We start from the raw sequence: 17,222 nt of genomic DNA on the forward strand, positions 1-17,222 counted from the left end.
TACCAAAATCTGAATGCTTTTAAAGATTAAGGACAGCACGCTCAAAACTTACCTTGGTGAAGATCGAATCCTAATACAGAGTATTTAAACTCTTTGGCGCCATTCTGACCATATCAAAGGTTATGCTAATTTATGCTAATTAACTTGCCTTTATTCTTTTCTTTTTTTGCCGTTCACACTAAAGACTCAAAGCAGAAACGGCCCAAAAGTGCATTAAAACTGGGTGCAAATGTATTCATTGATAACTCATTTGCTTGGAAAACCCCTACTCCTTCCTGTGAATTTCCCCTAACCATCATCAATGGTTTCACACCTCTAACCAACCCTGTGGTTGCTAAGACCAACATCTTTTTTCAATCTATGACAGTTTTTTTTCAGATGTACATCAGAAACATTTTTAACTCTTTATATTAAAATAGCTCCTTTTCAAACACTTGGAGGTACACGGGAAGTCTCGTATTACCAGGTGTCCACTTACAGAACGCGTGGGTCTGGTTGAGTTTTTATAAAATCACTGACGATAACTTGTGCTTGTGCAAAAACACAACAGTCGCGCTCGATTATGTCCGCTTTTGTTTACGTTTTATCAGTGACGGCTGAACATTCGGAGAATAGAGAACTTGGCGTCTGACACATTAGATGACTTTTATCATTGTTGTCCATTTCCCTTTTCCTCTTAATGTGGAAGGTTCTGAGATGAGGGGGAAATGCATGTTATCAGTTACGACTTCATCACATGAGGCTTTACTGGAACTAGGCAGGACCTGCTCCCTGCTCAGACTGCCTCTCATTATTTAACTTTATTTTATATAATTATGCATTTACAGTCATTTGTAAATGTTTTCACTTTAACATTAAAACGTCCCTCGCTATGATGAAGTTTAATATTAACCTAACCTTTCACTTTATGTTACCATATATATATATATATATATATATATATATATATACACACCGATCCAGCATGTAAAAAAAGGTGTGCATGTTTTATTAATTGGTGCAGCACGGTCGTTTTTCTGTTTTCAAAATGGAGTCGCATTTTGCTCCCAGTTGAGCTGCAGCATCGTGTTACGAGCAGCGATATCCAAGTGCGTGTTGGCGGGGGGGGGGGGTGTGTGCTATCCAATCCCCTCGGATTCATAGCCACCCACTACCAACCAACCACTGCCCCTTTGTAACCTCAGCCTGGCACGACCTCGGCCGAGGCTTGTCGGCGATTCAGTTGGAAACACCTGTCGCACCCACGGCGCCCGTGTCAACATTTCCCCTCCTTCTCCCAGCCTCCCACCTTCTGGATACGTCACTGATGAGACTCGTGTTATTCCCCTCCTAGTACTACCTTCTCTGTCCTCTTTCCCACTTTTTTGTGTCTCCTTCTCTGTGCTCGGTGGACAGAGAAGCTCGGAGGTCCACTTTAAGAGCGGCACTGTGCAGGTAGACGTGTTTCGCTGCCCCCTACACAAACCCACACGGCCACAATGCTCACACACAGAGGCAGAGCTGCTGAATGGAGCAGCTGCCAGGGAGATTAAGACACATCTCCATTATGAGGAAAAAAACTGGCACATTTCATCAAAGACTCCAGTGTTAACAAGAGAACAGGGTGTCCAGATTAAAGATTCAGTTTGCCAGGTTTGGGGATAGCACCGCCTCTTGAGAATGATTGTTTGGGCTTGTTGTTGCTGCCATGGTTGCTAACTACCTACTAATCATCTTCTGGCTCCAGCCATCCAGCAACATACAAGTAATGTGCCTGCGATTAGTCAGTTATATCCTTCTGGGGGAGAAGTTGTTTTGTGTTCCAGCGAGACAACCAAAGTGCAAAAGGATTTTTCCTTCTTTTCGTTGCTGTCGGTGCATTGAAGGGTGTCGGGGATGTGGTAAATCTCGAAATCACCCATTTGTCATCTGTAACTGAAACTTAAACTAACTGTATCTTCTTATCCCCGGCTTTGTGCATACTTTTCCTTTGTGCCTGGAAACATTAAAGTAATGAGCTGTGAGCAACTCCAAAAACGCAGCATTTCTTGGCGGCTGTTTTCATTGTGTTAATTAAGTCTGTAGCCCTCACCCGCTCTCTCCCCCCTCCGAACTCCTACCCCGTTCTCATGTTTTGGTGGATGAACTTGGTGAACCGACTGAAGTGCTGAGGATTTATTTCCCCCCCAAATCACTTCCGCTTTCTTCCTGTTAAGCTCCCTACAATCACACAGGCTCCAGCGCTTTATGGCTACAAGCTCATTGTCGCTGTCGGATATTGATATTCTGGTTGCTTGGATGAACTCCCTCTCCCCCAAATTTGTTAGCACATCTTAAATTTTCTTGAAAAGGTTGCAGATTGGCGAGGAGGAGCCGGTGCAGGAGTTTCACATACCCTGGACCCGTGTTTAACGTATCCACGATTGTTTAATAAACTGCCAGATTTATTTCTCATAAATCCTTTCCGTTTTATTCCCATTAAGCGCACTGATCTCAAATCCCAGACGTCAAGCATCGCAAGCTGCTTTGGATAGTGGACATTGATATTTCATGTCTATTAACCGTCTGAAGGCAAGGAAAACATGAAATCAAACAAAAGTCATTTTGCAGCCAGATGTCTTGAGGCATAATCAAAATTTAAAGCTGTGGCATCACTTAACCGCAGATCTTGAATACAGTATAATAAACCTGAGATGCATTTCTAATAAATGCGCTCTACATCTGAGAGATCTGTCCAGAAGCTCTGTTGATCGCAGATTTAATGGCTTGACATAACAGAAGCGTGTGTTGGCAAAATAAGATATGAAATCACATGATGAGAACTATAAACATGAATGAAACATGTGCCTATGTATGAACAGGGTGCGGGCACAGCCATCGGAGAGCTCCCTCCGTACTTCATGGCGCGAGCGGCTCGGCTGTCTGGCACTGAACCCGATGATGAGGATTACCAGGAGTTTGAGGAAATGCTGGACCAGGCAGAGGCCGCGCAGGTGACACGCTACTCATCTTAAACTCATCATCTTCATCATCATTCTCTGTAATCAAACTTCCTCCTGTTTGTCCTCATGCTTCCCCTTCCCCTCTCCTACCACCTTCTTTCCCGCATCGCACATCTTGTAAGTATAAAACTTCCTTTTTCTGTCGTTTCCTCTCCGGCCGTTTGCCTTCATCACTCCATCACATGTTTTTGCTCTACACCAAAAGTCAAATCTGATGTGTCAAATTTGCTTTTGTAACCTGCGTGTGTTTGTGTTTGAACCTCACCTCGGTGTCTCAAGACTACAGCGCTGCGCTTTCACAATGCTATGACTAAGGGAACAGCAATGATGCACTAGAGTAAAATGTTCCCGCGATATCCGGGCCCTCGTTGAGTAATTTCCTGTTTGAGTTGGGGGTTTTTTTTTTTTTGGTTCTCATGTCTAACATCCCTGCAAATGTTTCAACAATGCCTATCAACTCAGTCTAAATATTTATTTTTCCACCCTCTTGCGATTATGAATAGGGGGAGAGGAATGAACAGAAACATGCATGTGGATTTCCAAAGGCTTGTCATGTGTATGTCCATTGTCAGTCAAAGGGTGAGGTTGGTCAGGTGGATAAAACGACCAGCTGCAACCTGAGCGAGCTGCAGCCGACTCGCGTATTCTCTCATTTTTCAAGTAAACTCTGTTTTGAGCTGCGAGCAATAATTTTATTTTTTTTAATGAGGGTATCTCAGATATTAAAGGACTGCTACGTGTTTCCTTTCAGTATCTGTTTCATCTTTTGAAGCATGCATATAGGATCTGGAACTTGTTCAGCCACAGTTACATTCGGGGTAATTAAGTAACTGTAATGGGGAAACATGGCTGACTGGCCATAACTGACAAAATGCTTTTTGTATGTCTAGCATAAAAATTGAGAAACAATTGGTGATTATCTTTTTACTGAATTATTTTTCATCTATATTTACAAAAATATATTTTCAAATGTCACCATATGTATTTTCTGTAAGGTATACAATAATTTTTTTAGCATATTGAAATAAAAGGTTAAAAATGGTTATTTTGACTTACTGGATTTAAATCAGTGCCAATTTGTTGTAGTTAAACACAAGTTGGGTTTTTTTGTGTGAAAATGGGCAATTTAAAAATGTAATATTTTTTTCTTTTATATCAATTTAATAGTAAGTAATAAGTTGCAGCTTTCAGCACTATTGTAACACAAAGGAGTTACGCAGGTTTGAACTTTGATCTTTCTTTTTCTTCTCATTTTACTGGATCAGCTTAAACCATGTTGTAACAACTGTTACACCTTTAGTTGGCTAAAGTAGTCATTTGTGATTAGTTGTCACAAATGACGACTAATCACAACTAATTGATTTCAAACGAATGATTTGAAATCAATAATTACAACATATTTTAAAATGAAGACGCGTGGTTCCTGAGATGGACCGCTGTTTTCATTATGAGCAACAAATGTGGACAAGAGGGCTGCGCTGACGCACACATCAAACTAAAGCTCTGAATATTCACAGATATGTACATCTGCTTTCTTTTCATGAGCTTTATCATTCAGATTTGTGGTTTTTATAAACCCAGTGTAAAGTCCTACATGTGCTTTTCCTCTCCCATCCTTAGGCATAAATAAATGTAGACATTTAGCATATAAATCAATGTTTACACCAAAGTTTGTTGTCAGTGAAATAACAGCGAAGCAGCACGCTTTGACTGAATGTTGAATTTTGGCACTCGGCGTTAAAACAGAGAAAAGAAAAACGGCAACTTTAAAACATTTTGATATTAAAATGAAATCTGTGCAGTCATGAAAGTATTCAGTCTGCATGTGAATGCACACGTTAGGTTAATATGACCTCAGGAGTGTTTCCTTTTCCACTGAACCATGTCAGGCTGGACTTGAGTTGAAAAGGAAAACAAAATGTTGGCAGGTGTACGTGAGGTGGGCGCACATTCACATCGATTCTGGATATAGAATTATTATGTGTGACGATGTGGACTGTGCGTGGTTTTTGTTCACACGTGCATGCAGCCTGATGCTGCTTACCGATAAAGGAGCGCTTCCAACTTTAAAAAAAGAATAAAGTAAAAGAGACAAATAAAGTGCAGCTGTGTAAAGAGTAGAGGTTTGTTGGCCGTCTGAGATCTCCTACTTGTTTTTTGATAAACAAACCAGACGTGTGACGCAGGCGCACGGCGTGCTGGCTTCAGGGCAGAAGTGACGCTGCTCAGTCTCGCGCTGTTGTTCTTTCTCACCATCTCTCTCCTCACTATGCATTTCTCTCTCCCCCCTCCTCTCTCTCTCTCTCTCTCGCTCCGTTCTGTGATATGTGGTAACTGTGTTTGTGTGTATATATGTAATGTGCACTTTGATAGCATCTGGAGGCAGGTTGCTTGCACCAGCACAGACCTGCTGCATACGGAAACGTTTTTTTCTCTCACCAGGGCTTTTACTGTTACTCGGATGTTCTTGGGATTCCCTCTTTGGCTCAAGGACATCCCGCAACACGTCTGATTTTTTTTTTTTCTCGTCCACCATTTTTATTAACTGACATCATTTTATTGTGGACGTTGGTATTCATCTGCTGTGGAATAGCTTTTTTTAATTATATATTGACAGCTGAGCATTAACAGTAGCCGTGGAAACAGACTCCACTGGGATTGGATGGAGAAACTATCGCTGGATTGTTTATGAGACAGGAAGTGGTTAAATTTGTCGTCAAGGATGTGACCCCCTCTAACCCTTACCCCGTTCCACATATGTACCCCTCCACCCGCCTCCCAAAAAAACCCAAACACACACGCTAGCACACGCTCCACCCTGTGGCAGCAGAGTTGGACTAAGATGCTGACTTCGTCCCCTCCATCAGGTCAGAGAGGTTCGTCGGTGCCAGCAGTTTGACTTAAACCCGGTGGTATTTCTCCCACCCTGCACGTGCCAACTTCCTGCCACAAGTGCACGTGATGAACAGCAGCAAAGCACTCTGGGGTTTTTTTTCCTCATTCATTCAACAGAGCTATTCAAGAATAATGAAGTCATGCCTTTTCTAACGGCTCCAGACGCTGATGTCATGAACATCAGTTTTTTTCCCTGCTTAAATCAAGCTCCGTATGAGTGAGAGCACCAGAGAGGAATCCTCAGTACTGACACGGACCATAGCAGAACATCCTGCTTGGATTGGATCGCTTATAACTTCATTAGAAATTACTTCCTGTTTTAGTGGGTTTTTTGTTTTTTTTCCTTCATCTGGCATTGAAAGGGTTAACAGGCTGCGAATTCTTGATTGCCCACTCCCAGGATCCTATCTCCTGTAACTCAAATCAGGGCCATCTGCGCTGGGCGTATGCCTGCCTTCCCCCCTGGCCTACTGCACTCAAAGGCTCTCTGTGCTGTGGTTTGCCCAGCCTTGTCACGTGACTTCTTGAAAGTGCCCCCTCCCTCCTCCTCCCTCTTTATTTCCAGTAAACTGTTTGAAAGGAGGGGGGTGAGTCAGAGTAAAACCAGCTTCCCTTTAACCACAGCTTGTTAAAGAATTTGTCAACGTGGACTCAGGGTGTGTGTGTGTGTGTGTGTGTGTGTGTGTGTGTGTGTGTGTGTGTGTGTGTGTGTGTGTGTGTTGTGCCTTTGGACAGATTTGAATTTGTACCTCTTGGTTTTTTTTGTTTTGTTTTTTTGAAAGGCGACTGTAGCTTCAATTGCGTCAAGAGTCCTTAATCACTCCACTTCCTGTGCCAGACAGAGCGGGCGCAGGCTTGTCAGGAGTTAATGAGATGAACTTTAGCCGTCTTCATGTCGGGGGGCTCGCGAGCGCTCTGGAGATGTCTTCTGTGTAAAAGGACTTTCATTGAGAGAAAAAAAAAAAGGAAAACAGAGAGAAAGGAAAAGAAAAAAAATGTGTGTGGGTGTTGACTTGTGTATAGGCTATGCATAGATTTTTCCTTGTGTGACACTTTAGTTTTCCACATGGAGCAAATTGCCTTGTCACTGCCTGCTTTTTGTCCATTTGAACTCTGTCCCTCATCAGATCTACAAAAGTCAAGCAAAAACAAAGTGATCGCTTTGTCGACTTTTCCACAGTGAAAAGTCCACAGGACGTCACACCATGTTCAATAAAAAAATGGAACTGATCCAGTTTTCGCAGTACATTATTATTATTATTATTATTATTATTATTATATAAGACTCTCTCCTTTCAATATCTCATTCAAAAAAGTAAACAGATTCAAACTAACACATTAAATGTAGCTTTGACTCTGAGTACAGTTGAGTCCTTACGTTTAATGAGTTTCTGTTTATTTGGCCACCTGCTTGAATTAATATTGATCAGCAAATCATCTACAATATATTCACTGGTCAAATCATCTTAAGCCTGTGAAATGTAAATGTTCATAAAACGTACTGTACAGACCGAAACCTGTGAAAGGAGGCGTCTGACTAACGCTTATAATTTGGTTCTTAAACGAGGACTCGACTGATCCGATCATCTCGAGTAACAAATCAAATGCGGTTTTGTGTCCTTGTGGGGTGACTGAAGATTGCTGAGTAAAGATTTGTGCTGAGCAGCCAAACCTGCAACCAAAGCTCCATCCTTTCATGACGCTGCACCCTGACAAGATCTTAGCAGATGTCACTGCTGCTAAGCCCAGCCGTGCAGGTCGGAGGACGCTGTGTGTGTTGCTGGTGTTTTGTTCTGCTGCCCACCCCCCCTCAATAAGCTGCCAACAACAGAGTATGGATGTCTGAACCTCAGCCACCAAAGACGGGCACTTCCCTGGTCCAGAAATACAGAATAGTGTGTGTCCAGGGACATAGATGTGCTACAGTAAATCAGTGTCACGCGTTAACACACAGACACATTTTACAGCCTCTCCTCACCTCCTAAGGGACCCTCTGTTCACACTGCGGTGATATTTTCATACTCTGTTAGTGCACACCCCAAAAGCTCATCCAGCACCTAATGTAAACAATGCGTACGTCAAGATATGGTGAATGAGCGGCGGTGTGCGGCGCCCAGTGGTACTGTAGGATGCATTAACAGCCACAGATGTCAGGTATCCCGGTCCAGACACGGTCGTCAGCAGTTCAGCTATAAACCAGCCATACACATTCCTTCCTTCCCTGTCTCCCACCAGCTGAGCATTTCACACACACACACACACACACACACACACACACACACACACACACACACACACACACACACACACACACACACAGGGACAGGCTAGAATTAAAACTCTAGGGTTGTCCAATGAGAAACCTTCATGATTGGACATCAGTAGAGGCAGAAATTCAAACTGTGAACCAATCAGATTGTGTGTCCGTTTGCTCCCCCCTCCACCACCTTATTAGGCGACCTCCCATGTCTCTCAGATTTCCCGTCTGTTGGGTTGCACCCGGTAAAGAATGTCATCAGCACTGTACTGGTTTTGTTGACCATATTAGGTATGATCATCTTTTGCAGGCCCCCCCACCCCACCCCTCAATTTTGAAGCTGATGTGTTTCACAAACTGAGGCCTTGCTTTCAAAAAATAAAACCAATTTTTTAGCCTTTTCATCTGATAAAATTCCTCTTTTCAGTTAAATTTGGTTGATTTTTGTTTTTTTTCAGGTGAGGAAAAATGCTTGTGCTAAAAGAAAGTATAGTTCACAAACATTTAACACAGATTGAATGAATATTTTACTGTGAAATATGCATTTAATAATATGGAAACCTGTGGAAGGTTCTAAATTTGTCATTTCTTTTGTTCAGGAATTATTTGTCTTTAGAGGAATTAGTGGTTTGAAATCGAAATAGTTTTGTGTCCATAGGAGCAGATAGAGGGCTCACTCATTGTAAAGAAGAGTGTTTTTAATTTTTTGCACGAAAATATTCCCACATTTGGAGTTTAATATAAAAATCACAAAGACCACCTCTGTGACACACACACACACACATTTATATATAATAGTGTTGTACAGCAGCAGCCTGATATTTCAAACTAATCTGTCTTATTTCAAAGAAATACTCTTATAAAAATATATCTATTTAAATCCTTTTGACACAGAAACGTATCTGCCTCAGCCAATAATTTACATAATTAATATATGTAGAACCTGTAAGTGTTACATGTTTACATTCCCAGTTTATGACAACAATTACACTGATTTCTAAACAAATACTATTTTGGTGCAACACGTTTGAGAAGCTGAGAAAATGTGGAAATAATAAAGACAGAAAGCAGACTTTTTATTTTCTATCACCAAAAGATCAAATGAAAATATTAAAAATCAACTTAAAAGCAGTAATTTTACTGCTGTTATATTGCTGTTTGTGGAAGAGTTTGGCTGTCAGTCGCAATTTCTTTTGAAAATTGAAATGAACACAGATGTGGATGTTCTAGAAATGCTGATTGTAGAAACATTTACCTACATATTATTGTGCCGTCCCTGCATCTGAGGTTTCCTTTTAAATTCACACAGTGTTCCCAGAAGTAGTTCAAGTAAAATCCAAACAGAGCTTCTGTTCCCAGAAAAGGCATATTGAGGAAAAATCTGTCTCATTGCTGTGAAAAGAGGCTTTTGTGGAGATGTCAGTGGGATAAAGTAAGACCAGCAGAAACGAAGAATTAGTGAGTCACTGGAATGACACAAGTGTGTTGTCTTCTTCTCACATTTTCAGTGACAAAGGAATTAATAAGTTGTGCTGTAGGTAAGGTGCAAGCACGCCAAACCAGTTCATTCTTCCTCTGCAGACTTTACAGACGAGTTTTGTAATTAAATGAATTTTAATATGATGAAAATCTCCATATTTATGGCAGTCAAAGCTCATCTAAATCTTGAAATCCACCTTTTCCCAGTCAAGCCTTTAAATAAGCAATACAACAAAATTCTCCCCACCTTGTAGAGTTTTTACATTTATTTTGATTAAAGTGGATGATTTAGAATTATGCTCATGGAAATATTAAATATAAAACCATCCTAAGTGTAGGTTTTTAGATGGCTCGGTGATTTTTGAGTGTTTGGAAACTAAAAACTGTGATTTGAGAAGTAAAGAAAGCTCAGAGCGCGAATATTAGAGTCTAAATATTTTTAGGTTCTTAGAAAGTCTGCACTACTAAAAATCCCGATTTTGGAGGATTTGCTGTGTTTCTGTAGAAACGATGAAAGCTTCACATTTACAGCAGGTAGAAAATGTTCCTGTTGCAGCTGCAGCTTGTTTGAACTCGTGTAGAAATCAGCAGAGATGAGAAAAATCAGGAATTATCTCATTTTTCGTTTCGCTGGACGAGGTTTTTGTTTTTAGATGTAAAAAAGACAGAAGGTTGATCTCTGCTTCACCAAAAGTAAATTATAAAGCGGAGAAATGACTAAAGTAAAGCTCTGATTTTAAGATCTAAATCCATCCGTGTTTTTTAATATGATATTTGAACAGTTTTCAGAGCAGTTGTTAAAAAGCACTTTGGATGCGGCGCTGCAGCCGGCTCCACGTTTATTTCACACAATTGTGAAATTTGTTCTGCTTGAAAAACAAATTCCCTGAAACAGAAACAGCTTCAGCTTCTTTTCATTTCAAACAAATGAATTTTACAAGCAAGTAAAAGGAAAATGAAGAAAGCAGCAGTGATAATAATGATAATGATGTTTATCTTTTCAATCTGTCAGGAATAAAGTATTTTAAAGACATTGTGAGATCTGATTTTTAAAATCAGCGCTGATAATTAGGAAATTAATTAATTTGACTGTTTTACCTTTGAGTTAAAAAAAAAAATATGGCCTGTAAATCTGACGTCAGCCTTCAGTTTATTAACATTGTGTAAATTGACAAATCTGTGGAGATGATTTATTTGCACATTTTTCTCTCTCTCTCTTTTTTTTTAGGACTTTTCATCCCGGGCAAAAGTAGCCGTACAGAAACTGATCCAGAGAGTGGGATTCTTTGGGATTTTAGCCTGTGCCTCTGTAAGTCCCACACAAGCTTATTTTGATTCTTTCTATAATAAAATAACATAAAATAATTCTTCTCATTCTGCAGATGTCCACACTAAATACACACGGATGCATTTCTTGGCTTTGATCATGCATCTGATTTTTCCTCAGATTCCCAATCCCCTGTTTGACCTGGCAGGAATAACATGCGGACACTTTTTGGTCCCCTTCTGGACTTTTTTTGGTGCAACACTGATCGGAAAGGCGCTCATCAAAATGCACATTCAGGTAAGCGACATTAAAAAACCCCATGGATCTCTGTGGCTCATAGAAATAGAATAATAGAAGTGACCTGTGTGTATGTGAAAGCAGCGTCACATCTGTCTGTGTTTGTCTGTGAAATGTTCAATTCTGTGCTGAAACAAAGCATTACATGCATTTAAACAGAGTTTGAGATGCAAATGCATCTTTAATGGGGACAAATGCATGAAATAATCAGTCGCACTGATGCAGTCACTGCTCTGGAGCCAGCTCGGGAGGCCATTTTGTGCAGCCAAGCAGGGGGGGAGTCAACCATTTTGTGAGTGCAGCTGCAGCAGCACAGAGCCCTGTACAGTGTGTAGATGGTCCAAAACTATAGGGGAAAAATGGCTTCATCCTAAACTGTTGAATAAGGAGCTGTAGGTAGGAGACTTCCCAAATACTTGTTCTAATCCTGGAAAATCCTCAATTTGCGTCCAGGAATTTGTGGTATGTCTGCGATCACCGTCGGGGGATCGACTTGTTGTTTTCTAAGCAAACGCAGGAATTTGCTCACTGTGACACAGACGGGTTAAAAGCAAATCATTCTTTTTTTAATCATACACGGGAAGCATTTCCACAGCAGCTGTGTGACTCGGTGAGCTCCAGCAGATAAACATCTGTGGGGGGTGAAGAAGGATGGGGGTGGTGGCTGCACACGCACGGCAGGAACAATCACACACAAAGTGCTAGATTACACCCGGGGCTCCCAGGGGCCCCCTGCTGACAGAGGTGTGGCCCTCTGTCTCACGTAAAGAAGACCCCCCCCCGTCTGCAGGCTCCCCTGGAGCTGCTCGCTTTAATTGTTCTGAAAGTTTGTTTCTCATGCAAATGATCTGAGTTGAAGGTCTTTGTGCAGAAAACAAGAAGTGTTACAAGAAGGCACACGGCAGAGCAGGTGACATTGTCCCTCGAGAGGGAACAAAAGGGGATTTTAAGGTTTTCTGTCTGTCTGTCTGTGTGTGTGTGCTTCAAAATGATCTGGGGTCGTACCTGTGCTCAGGTGTGTTCTCTTCATTCTCAAAGGAGAGCCGTCTTTATTCTGCACCGCTTCCGGCTTTTAGAGCTCGTTGAGCTTCAGGTGTGAGTGGTTAGCGTCGGTGGCTTTGGGACGCAGTGGAGGAACACGGCCGATCTATTTGTGATGTTTACATGGCAAATATTAAAATATTCTGAAAACAGTTTTCAGAATATGCACGTATGTGTAAACGTGGCATGGCTGGTCCCTCTGTGGTTCCCATCAGTCCCTCCAATGATGAGGTGCTTTTCCCATGTTTGTGTGGGTATAAGGTTCATTTGCACTGGGACGTACGGAGTTCTTATCAGCGTTTCGGAGCAGGCGTGTGAGAGCAGACATTAGTCAGCTTTCCTGTGTGTGCCACTTTGCTCATCAATGCTTTGTGTGGGAGAACAGATCAACTGTCAGCTGTGGGGGCACAAAGGCAGGATCCAAACGCCTCATTTCAGGTTAAATAGTTACTGTAACTATCACAAACTCCAAATCTTACCAAGTCTATTTGTCTCATTTCTAGTCAAAAAAAATCTGAAATGAACGAATGAAACAAGTGATCCAAGCTGCACCGTCTAAAAACAAGTATATATATGTGTCTCTGAAACGTTACACTGTAGCTGATTGGGTGACAAATGAGACAAATTTACTTGGTGAGATTTGGAGTTTTTGTGTGTGCTCTCTGTTTATTTTGTGTGAGATACAAAGTTTCAGACTTTTTTTTTATAAGTTGTGACAGTTATAGTTCTATATTTATTTTTGTAACATGTAATATTTTGACTGCGAGCCTGTCATTTGTTCAGTTTATCCTCCTGTGATACTCAGAGGCTGAACACTGAGTTTAAGTACAGCCAAATGACAAATATGTGGCACACCTGATCACATCACATTTACACTGTGGCCGGGCGTTTTTAAAAAATTGTATTCACCTATAAAATTATTGCACTTTGTGTATTTCCCATGGTTTTGTCAGCACTGCACATTTATATTTTCCAAATGGTCTTGGAGGTGAATAGTGTGATTTACAAGTGTTGTGTTGGTATTTATCAGCACGCTTTACATCACTGCAAATTGTGACTCTATTTGTTACATTGTTCTTATTTAAATTGACGGCACTTTTATAGCCCCGTCATTACATGATATAGAAAATGCTGGATGTCTCGTGTATCTCTTTCCCTATAATTTGGGGCAGTATATATTTAGTGTCTTCTGCAAACTCGGGCTCTGGACTAGAATTTGAAAGATGTTTCTGTGGGTTTGAACAATCCTTTGCTGCACAACACAAGTTTGTAATGACGGCTTCGCCAGAAGCTCGGCTGCTGTAGTCTTCCTCATGGCGATGGTGAAGGCAGGCGAGAGGTTAGTGGATCAAACAAACGTGTGCTCTTTTAGAAGAATACACTAACAGACAATAACTCAAGGACCTTGAAAAATTAGTGGTCAATTAGCACCACCAGCACCAGGCAGATAAAAGCTGGAATGACCGGCAGTCGCCTGTTTGTCGCTTCTGTACTGGTGACTAAGCAGGAATCTGACTGGACAGGAGCCGGATCCAGGCCCCCTCTGAAGCCATGACACATCTCCTCTGATTCTTCACGTCTCTACCCATCTGTACTTTACACACTGACTGTTCTAATGGCAGCCGAGGTGATACGCTGACGTGGTGTGTCACAGTCTCTGATTTCTTGCCCGTGCCCTTTGTTTCTGCTTTCAGACCAAACCTTTTTGGTTGTGTGACACACAGTGATTGGGGAAAATGAGTAGTGTGAGTGTTTGTGTTAGAAAGGAGGTATTAAAGAATTACCGGTCAAACTATGATGCATATACTGCTTTCCCCCGCTATTACTGACCTCACGGTTCAACGACTAACGTGTTCTTCCTCTGTGTGCTTCTTTGTCATACAGAAACTGTTTGTGATCATCACCTTCAGTAAGCACATAGTGGAGCAGATGGTCTCCCTAATCGGGTGAGTAACCCTCACCGGGTGTGTGTGTGTGTGTGTGTGTGTGTGTGTGTGTGTGTGTGTGTGTGTGTGTGTGTGTGTGTGTGTGTGTGTGCGCGCGCCTGTTTGGTCACCAAAAGTACCCTGAGCAGCATGCACCTACTACGCATCAAAGAGTGAATGCAGAACTTGATGAATGAGGGACTTTTTGGGTGGCGATGGGGCGTTCAGGTGATTTAGGCACCTCTGTGTGAAATGGGCCTCCTGCTCTCGGAGGTCCTGACAGACACTGTGTACAGTCAAAAAGTGGCTCTGAGTGATTTCAGTAGATGGCTTGTTTATCCTGTCTGAGATTCGTTGTGCAGACCTCGAAACAAGGTTTTTGTCACATTTAGCTCCCTCCTCGCTCCTCGCTCCTCGCTCTGCTCTGATAGTCTGTGTGCTGATTAATGGCTTGGATTTTTCCACTGGATGATGACTATGGGCATGAACATGTTCTGGCTGCTTCACAATCCAAAATGAGCTCTTGACTATGGCAGAAACCTCTTCTCTGGTTTATTACATGTTTTTTTGTTTTGCTTGCTTGTTTTGTTACCCGTGTTTCTGCATAAGTGATCATAGAGAGCTGCTTCTGATAAGATGAAGCCTTTCATGTGCAAAGGCGAGCTGACGGCGTCAGGGGTTAATTAACCTGGAACCCTGTGTGAAAGAAATACGAGTTTCTGGAGAAAGTTGGAGTGACAGGTTTTATCTGTGTAGTGGACATGATATCCTGTAACAATGAACACAAAAGCACCCCACACAGTAAATATGGGCTTATTGAAATTAAGGCCACGATGAAGCTGAAAGATCCTTGGAGTTGGGAGTGGGTGCTGACGGGGGCCATGACGGGTGTCCTTGTAGCGATACGGGGGCCTGCAGCTGGAAACTGCCCCCGACACACCTGCTGGTGGGAGTGCCATTTATATTACACGCACACACTCGTAGGTGCACTCACACACATGCTGAAATAAGGAGGTCAGATTGCATCAGCTCTCTTCCTTACTGTTGTTGTCGTTTTGCACATTTACTTTGTTTCTGCTCTGAGTTTGGACGTCCGCAGTCAAAGTATTAAAAAGCAGTTTTTCTTTTTTCACTGTAAATGTGTTTTTAGTTTTTATACAGAGTAATTAAATTCTGTTCTAATAGCACAACAAAAGCAATGCTCCTGTCAGAGGAGAAAGAAGACATTTTAAAGCACTTTACATGCTGTGTGTGTGTGTGTGTGTGTAATTTGTAGCGTGAATTGTGAAAGACATGTGCCCACTGGCAGTCACTGTTCATTGAGCTGCAGACTCAAGGCAACAGATCATTGGCTATTGACAGGTTTCAGTCTGAGTCACTGCCCGCTTCTTCTCTAAAGAAAGTTTCACTCATTACAACTCGTCAACCGTCGGCTTCCTTCCTCACCGAGCCCTTTCTACCCTCATCTCTGATTCTCTATGCTGCTCTCACTCTCACTCTCAGTCACACATCACCTTATGAATGGGTGACAGCGTTTCCAATTTAACCCTTTCTGCACCGGCACTCTGGCACGTTAACTGTGGAGGTGCTTTCAAATAAATGTGCACCTTTCCACGCACTAAAATGCATCTGCAGTTGCCCCCACCTGCTGTGCACTTGCACGGTGTGCACACACTCGCACAAACTCAACCATTTGTCCTCTGGATGCCCTTTTTCTCAAAACAAAAAACACTCATACTACTCCACATGTCACGTTGTCTATCTGGTTGTCAGCAGACATAGGCACAGTGCCCCCCATTTTTCCCCGTTTCCCTCCATAAACCACCACTGTGCAATAACCTGAACTGTATATACATTATACACTACATACATACACTATTTACTTACATATTTACTTTTTTACACCAGATTGTATATTTGTACATTTTATATATTTTTTTCTGTTAATACTGTTCATTTTTATATAGCGCTGCAGAACTGTGCACCCCCCCCCATGTTTGCACTGGGTTGGAGATGCTCTGTATCTCATTGTACAACTGTACAGTGGCAATAAAGGCATTCTATTCTATTCTATTCTATTCTATTCTACAAAATTTCCTCCCACCTGCTAATATTGAATCTGAGCCTTTCAAAGCTGACCTGTGTTGGAATTGCTCTGAAAGCTGATTTATTAAATTTTTTTCCATTTTGTGTAAAGTTTTCAGTGAAATTCAGACTTTACATGAACAGAATTCAAACTTTGATTGACAGCCACATCTCCAAAATACTTTTAGTGAAATGCACTTTGGACGCGGGGTTAGGCGTCGTTTGCATCTTGATTGTGGAGTTTTAATATGTGGGCTTTGTTTTGGTTTGACTCCAGTGCCAGCCTGATTGGGTGAATGAACCGACCGTTGGACTTTGGCTCTAATGATTTCATCCTCACATGACATAATACAATACAAGTCATTTCCTGCTGTAGGTGAGCTCATTGGCTCGCACACACATGAAGAAGCAGAAATCAGTGGCTGCAGTCTCTCTGGCTGCAGCACCTCATGCCTTTTTCTACAGACGACTTATTTTAAAATGACCACGTACACAGAGTGTTTTTGTTTGACCTCTTTTTTTGGATTTATACTGAAGTTGATAAGGGTTTAATTCCAGTATTTAGCTTCTGACAGAGTGGAACATTTTTCAGTACCAGTGAATCCAAGCATGGCTGTTATTAAAATAAAAATGAACCGGGTGAATTCCCTGAAACATTTACTGCAGTGTGAAAAAGCCAGGCCTCTAGTTTCACAATAGTCAAAATGTGCATTTTTGGTGATAAGAACAAAAGTGTGTGTGTGTGTGTGTGTGTCACATGTCTCGGCAGGTTTGATTAGCACCTCTTTTTGTTTGTAAAATGTATTTGAAGACGAGAGTTTTGATGTGCTCTCTGCTGACCGTCATAATTTAGTTTTGAATGAGCTTTTTTTTAAACTACGGTTATTTTTAAAGATGTTTTAATTTTCTGTCATTTGCAATCAGATTAAAACAGGGAAGTAGTTTTTCTGTGAATGACAAATGGAAAGTGTTGAAATTCATTGACTGAAATTCAG

General features: G+C 41.6%; 1 protein-coding gene across 4 annotated transcripts in view; it reads left to right on the forward strand.

Annotated features, from left to right (window-relative positions):
* The window catches only part of LOC116326730 (vacuole membrane protein 1-like), a 50,590-nt gene that overhangs the window by 18,844 nt on the left and 14,524 nt on the right, over window positions 1-17,222 (forward strand). For all 4 annotated transcript variants that reach the window (XM_031748130.2, XM_031748131.2, XM_039618218.1 and 1 more), the window contains 4 exons: window positions 2,841-2,972; window positions 10,841-10,921; window positions 11,060-11,176; window positions 14,102-14,163. In XM_031748130.2, coding sequence (XP_031603990.1) covers window positions 2,841-2,972; window positions 10,841-10,921; window positions 11,060-11,176; window positions 14,102-14,163 — 392 coding nt within the window. The remainder of the gene's footprint in view (window positions 1-2,840; window positions 2,973-10,840; window positions 10,922-11,059; window positions 11,177-14,101; window positions 14,164-17,222) is intronic.

This window comes from Oreochromis aureus, linkage group 10 (assembly GCF_013358895.1).
Source record: "Oreochromis aureus strain Israel breed Guangdong linkage group 10, ZZ_aureus, whole genome shotgun sequence".
In the NCBI taxonomy this organism is placed as follows: domain Eukaryota; kingdom Metazoa; phylum Chordata; class Actinopteri; order Cichliformes; family Cichlidae; genus Oreochromis; species Oreochromis aureus.